The 6,392-nt window shown below is 36.4% G+C and overlaps 1 protein-coding gene across 2 annotated transcripts in view; it reads right to left on the bottom strand.

Moving 5' to 3' along the window:
- Nucleotides 1-325: 325 nt before the first annotated feature.
- The window catches only part of EMB2001 (P-loop containing nucleoside triphosphate hydrolases superfamily protein), a 57,969-nt gene continuing 51,902 nt past the window's right edge, over nt 326-6,392 (bottom strand). Inside the window, exons 2-6 of one of the 2 annotated variants that reach the window (XR_016431907.1) lie at nt 1,937-2,006; nt 1,499-1,661; nt 1,193-1,406; nt 721-781; nt 326-639 (exon numbers count right to left, since the gene is read on the bottom strand). Coding sequence is in view for 1 of the 2 variants with exons in the window: in XM_090006016.1 (XP_089862142.1) it covers nt 1,200-1,406; nt 1,499-1,661; nt 1,937-2,006 (440 nt within the window). In the remaining variant the exon portion in view is untranslated. Of the gene's footprint in view, nt 782-1,192; nt 1,407-1,498; nt 1,662-1,936; nt 2,007-6,392 lie in introns of both variants that reach the window. The other variant, XM_090006016.1, reaches the window with a different exon arrangement.

The following is a 6,392-nucleotide window of genomic DNA, read 5'->3' as shown; positions in this document are numbered from 1 at the left end:
TATGGCCCCACAGAAGACTAGGCAACAAAGCCAGCCCAGATCGGTTCCTTGGTTGGGGCTGGCCGGCCGTTGACAGGCCACGCATGATCAAAACCGGCCTGTCAACAGGTTGGCCCCTGTAATAACCAAGAGCCAAAATCTTAGCACAGGCCAAGCCTGCTCATCCAGTCTGTCAACTGATTGGACAAGCCAAGGGCCAAAATTCTGGTAGAAGCCTGGCATAGATGGTAGGATCCATGACCCACCAGTTTGCTTAGTTCATGTTCTCCAACGAGGACATAGCAGTCTAACACGTTGCATACATATAACGGTTTGTAGCATAAACTTAAGCTTATTAAAGCTTCATTATAAATTTGAAGATTACCCAACAGTGCATCTTGTGTTCTTGTAAAATGTCCACGTTTGTATCCTAATTTTAACATTTCAAACAGAAGGAACCAACTGCATGCTGTGCCACAACCATGTTCGAGTATGCAACTGTCATTTCATTCCATTATGCCCACCAATATGCACCAGAGATACACCACACAAGGATACTGGTTGCTTCCATCATCGAACCTTGTGAAGGCCACAAACAATACAGAAGACGGTGGTTTGCTTCCATCATATGCCAACACTTGATGACATATTTTGCATTTTCTAGATGACAACAGCTTTTTCAGCAAGAAAACAGCAGAAATTTCCAGCTAGAATTGCCACAACTTGGCAGAGATATTATACCTAAACACGAGCTAGAGCTCCATTCACTGGTAAACGAGCCGAGCGCGAACATGGTTGGCCCCTAAATGAAATTTTCCCAAAAACAAAATATAACAAGAAAAAGAAGTCATCAGAGACGTAAATAAAAGCAAGAAAAATGACACATTCAAGAGATGAATCCTTACAGGCACATTATTGTAATCTTCATTATGCTCTAAAATGTATTTGAGTCACTTTATTTGAATACATGCATTAATTACACAATATAGTGAAAATGTTTGATTTAGCAAATTGTCAGCACTCTAAAGACAGATTGCAAACTATAGTAGATTTCAATAAAATGGTTGTAGCACATAAAAATAAAGTAAAAGTTGCATAGACTACACATCAGCATTTGCTTTAGGCAGCTGACAAAAGGGAGTTATCCAGAGCATCGAGATCAAAAGCAAATATATTTTCACAGCAATATTTAGGTTCAGTTTAATTAACTCACCTCTTCCCTAATTATCCCAGTAATTTCGTAGTTGTGACATGTGCAGTAGGAGCTCATCCCTGCCTAGGCCTGTGACACTGCTGGTCATGATCCAGGGTGGAGGTTCGTTGTATGATTTTCGAATTAGTTCCTGAAAATCCTTAATATTCTCATCAGGCCGCTGGTTCCCACTTTTCTTTTTGTCACATTTAGTGAACACAAAAGTCATAGGGATCTGCATTTTAATCATAGTAAGATGTATCATCTGGGCTTACAATAGCAACCAATATTCACAATAGCTAGAAAGTTAGGAGAAAAGAAAGATACATTGTTGCGGCCAAGCCAATTGGCACAGTCAAGATCGATCTTTTGTGGAGGAACACTGGCATCAATTAGAAGCAGGACAGCAACAAGAGTCTCTCTGTTTACAAAATAACCCTTTGTAAAAGATGACCAATCCATTCGAGTAGCCTTAGGTGCATTTGCAAATCTGAGAAGAAAAACTCATAGAAGTAGCAGATAAAGAAAAGGTTCAGCTATGAGTTTTGCAGAGAAAGTAGCAATCACTTAAAGACTGAAAAAATGGTAATACTCAAAAAAATATAAAAGAAATACAAGACAGAACTGATTGCGAATACAATATGGATGATAGTAGGCCTTTTCCAACCCCCTTTAGGTGTCCATGATTCAAATGCAACAAACCATGCAGGAATTACAAGCTAAAACAATTGAAAAGACTAAGGCATTTTTATATAGTAGTCATACCCATAACCAGGTAAATCCACAATGTACCAGCTTTTGTTCACCAAAAAATGATTTATAAGCTGAGTTTTCCCTGCAAAAAATGGACAATTATAGATAAACACAAAGCTTACCTTGTTTCCATCTATGCACCATCTGCTTTTTATGGTTGCGTGTGTGTGAGTGCATGTGAACACTACATCATGACATAATAGCAGACACAGAGGCATCACATGGAGAACTATAGCTCCGATTTTACAGTTTTTTATCATTTGATCAGCGAAACAAAAACAGAAGGTAGAGAGCAAGAACCAATCAAAGACACGTTAAAAGGTTAACTGCTACAAAACATGGCAATCCATATTGCATTATCGAAGAAATACCTGTCTGGAATTTCCAGGAACATATCAATCATGAATTGGCACATAAACTTTCCAGCCGAAAGGAACAATCATACTAAAATAGACCTCTCAAAAGTAATTCATAAGTTGGATGTTTTGAGAGAGTTTCCATCTACATTTGGGTTTGATTGTAAGTGTGTTCGCTTGGCGTGGAATTAAAGTATCAATCAGTGGAACTCCATGGAAACTCATGAGAGGGATTTGGCAAGGGGATCATGCAATAACTCCCATAATGTCCACAGTGGACTTCTTGTAACAATTGAGGGTTTTGGGAGATCTGCCACCACCATTATGAACCGCTGATATCTTTTTTTGGATAAGATTTATGCTATCCAATTAGTCACTGAAAAAGAAAGCAATGTCATTTTTCTCACACACACAGATACATCCCTAATTGTAAGTATTTCCTCGAAACCTACTAGAATATGGGTGTTAGGAATATAACTTGTGCGGTGTTTTTGTAATTTCTGTGCCTCTCTTAGTATTTTATATATCTTAAGGAAGGGTATTCTGGTAAAATACCATAACCCTAATGTAATACTTGTATTATATATACATAATGACACCGCAGCTGACCCACTAAGCCTTCTAACGTGGGGATTGAGCCTTGTACTTCTCAGGGTAATCTTCTTCCATCTCATTCATGACTACTGAAACAACAATGGCCAGCCTTTGATGATGGTATCAGAGCAGTAATCTTCGTCCAGGTACGTCTCTGCTTGATCTCTTATTCTCTCTTATTCTTCTCTAACTTCTTCATCCTTCTTTCTTCCTCCTATTTCTCGTCTTTCTTCCATAATCTTTCCTTATTCTTTTTTTTTACTGTTTTATCATCAGATCCAAATCATTGGGTCTGATTTCACCCACTGGTCTTTCAATACAGATCTGTTAGATCACTCCTGCACAAATCTGAAGTATACTTGTTTCACCACAGATCTGATTAAAGATATGAAATACATTTGTTACCCACGTGAATCTCATATTCTTGATAGTCTCATACCCACGTGAATCTCATAATTCTGTCACATCATTTTGGGTTTTATTCTCCTCATTCTTGCATTCACTATATATGTTTTTCTTTGTTGTTTGCATCAGATCTGCAATAGAACCTTAGTTGTCAAAAGCATTAGTCGGAACCTAGGCGAAAGACCTTTAAAAGGATTAGTCGAAGCCTAGGCAGGACTAGTCAGCCTAGGCGGGAACAAAAAAAAATAACACAAGAAAAGCAAAAAATTTACAATAAATAGTTAAATTTAGTAACAAACATGTGATTGTCACTATGGATGAAGTGTGTAATAAAGTGTAACATGTTGCAAAATTCATGAAATTGCATAATATTTATCATACACCAAAACTTGGGGCACACCATCCAATTACTTTATATACATACATACATATATAGAGAGAGAGATTGAGGATTATCCTGCCCCTGTTTCATGAGGTCACTGTTAGGACCCGGAAAAAATCATAGTTTTTAGATGTTTTATACTATATCTTAACCGTTAGATGTGCTTATGATTGATGCTGAATGGAGAACATGTAATTGATTAAGCATCTTTATGCTCAGATGTGTATTTTAGAGGTAAAAAAATCATAGGTTGATATTATAATAAAATGTTCACATTTTTTTACATCAAATCAATTTGAAACAAAGCTTGTTTCTCAATAAATAAGTATTGATAAAAGCATCTAATGGTTCAAATTGAACATAAAGCACCTAAAGCTTTGATATTTTGAGGGTAAAGAAACAGGGGATAGGCTGAACTCCATTCTCATATATATATATATATATATGAGAAATGGAAACATACTAGATAGAAAAGGTACCTAACCACTAAGATTTATTTTGGTGTTTTTTCGAAATTCTGATATTTAGATGTGTTCAGCATGATTGATTTACTAGAAATTGACACTTGGATCATGCATTTTGGATGGAAAAAACGGTATTTGAAGCCTCAAAATTTTATCAAAATTGTAGATGGTTGATTTTTGAACCTTATAAAAACCTATCTGTGCATCGGAATCAAATGATCTAAGTGTCAATTTCTAGTAAATCAATCATGTTGAACACATCAGTAAGTTCAGAATTTCGAAAAAACACCAAAAATTGATGGGCCCAAGCAATCGGGTAGCTTCCACTCTATGTCACATGGGTGCGGGTGCGGGTGCGGGTGCGACACGGGTGCGGCGCAATTTCAAAATTTTTGGACAACTCGGCTATATATATGTATATATATTTTAAAATATATATATATATATATATATATATAACAATAATAAGACTCGGTCAAAGTTGGGTGTTAGAAAATAATACATATAAGTGTATACTTGAATATATATATATATATATATATATATATATATATATATATATATATACTCTTCTTAATACAAGAGTACGTATATATTTTTGTACATTCAAGTATATCTATTTGTAATTTTTTCTTTAATTCTGTAATTTTTCTTTTTTTATTTATTTTTACCTTTTAAATTCTTTTTATGTAATCTGTCATCAGCTGAACACTGTCAGCTAATGACCATAGTCTGTCAATGACAGACTGCGTGCAACATTGACTGTCAACTAATGACAACACAGTTTGTCAATGTCTGTCAACTAATGACTTAGTGCAGCATTGACTGTCAACTAATGACAGCACAGATTGTCAATGCCAGACTGTGTGCAACACAGTCTGTCAACTAATGACAGTGTGCAGCATTGACTGTCAACTAATGACAACACAGTTTGTCAATGACAATGTATGCAACACAGTCTGTCAACTAATGACAGACTGTCTGCACAGTCTGGCAGCTAAGAGACGTTGGGACTTTATTTTTTTTAAAAAAATATATAAAAATTTGATTTTTTTAGTTTTTTGCCCTAAAATGGACAAAAATGGACTCGGTCAAAGTTGACCGAGTCCAAAATGTGGACGGACTCGGCCTCGACTCGTTGACCGAGTCCGGGCCGAGTCCGAAGCCGCACCCGAGTCCGCACCCGTGTCGGGGTGTGTCGACTCGGGTGCGGCACCTCCTTAGCCGAGTCCGTGTGACATAGCTTCCACTATATATATATATATATATATATATATATATATATATATATATATATATATATATATATATATATATATATATATATATATATATATATATATAACATTAAACCAATTGTGTTTAACATTAGATGGATTCAACCTTATTAAAATGACTAAAAAACCATTAAAAGAACGATATTTTTGAAAATGCATGTTTACTTTTATGGGTATTATAGGTCCTTTGAACTTTGGGAGAATTGAAAAGTCAAACACCTTTTTCAAAAAAGTAACTTTATGAATCTATCAAAGTTACCTTTTTACCTCAAAAAGTAATCATGTATTTTAAAAAATGCCTTCTTTTAAGAGTATTTTAGTTATTTTAATAAGGTTGAATCCGTCTAATGTTAAACACAAGTAGTTAAATGTTAGATTAACCCAATATATAAATAGATAGATAACTAAAAAACAGATTTTATATGTGTGTGCATGTTCGTGTGTGTGTGTGTGTGTCAAAATCACATGCATACATGTAAACAACAAAAATAAAAAAAGAAGAAAGATAAAAAGGGAGAAAAGGGAAGAAAAAAAGAAAAGAGTGGAGGGGCAAGATGAGGAAGAAGCGAAAAAGACGAGAAGCCGAAGGGGTGAAAGGAGGAGGAAGAAAAAAATAAGGTAAAAAAGAAAAGCAAAAGAAGAAGAATATGAGAGAAAAAAAAATGAAAGTCTTTGGGGGTGGAATGAAGAAGAAAAGAAAGGAAGGAAACAAAAAATTTTAAAATGACAACTATGTCTGTAACGCCCGTTAAAAAAAATCATGTCAGACACGTGCCCTGCACGTGTCAGACACGTGTCGGGGTTTGGTCCGCTGGGTCGGGCCCGGATCCGGGTTCTCGAAGCCTCGAGAACCTGCATCTTTTAAAAGACGCAGGCGTCTCGGGCAAGGGTCCAAAACCCTCGCCCCTTCTCTCTCCTCGTCCGTTCTCCTCTCGCTCCTCCCTGTGGCCACCGAGCGCCGGCGACTCGCCGCCAGCCACCTGTTCGCCT

This window comes from Nuphar pumila, chromosome 5, assembly GCF_984573655.1.
Source record: "Nuphar pumila chromosome 5, dmNupPumi1.hap1.1, whole genome shotgun sequence".
NCBI classification, from domain to species: Eukaryota; Viridiplantae; Streptophyta; class Magnoliopsida; order Nymphaeales; family Nymphaeaceae; genus Nuphar; species Nuphar pumila.
The sequence above is the reverse complement of the archived record's forward strand: the minus strand, read 5'-3'. Positions and strand labels throughout refer to the sequence as shown.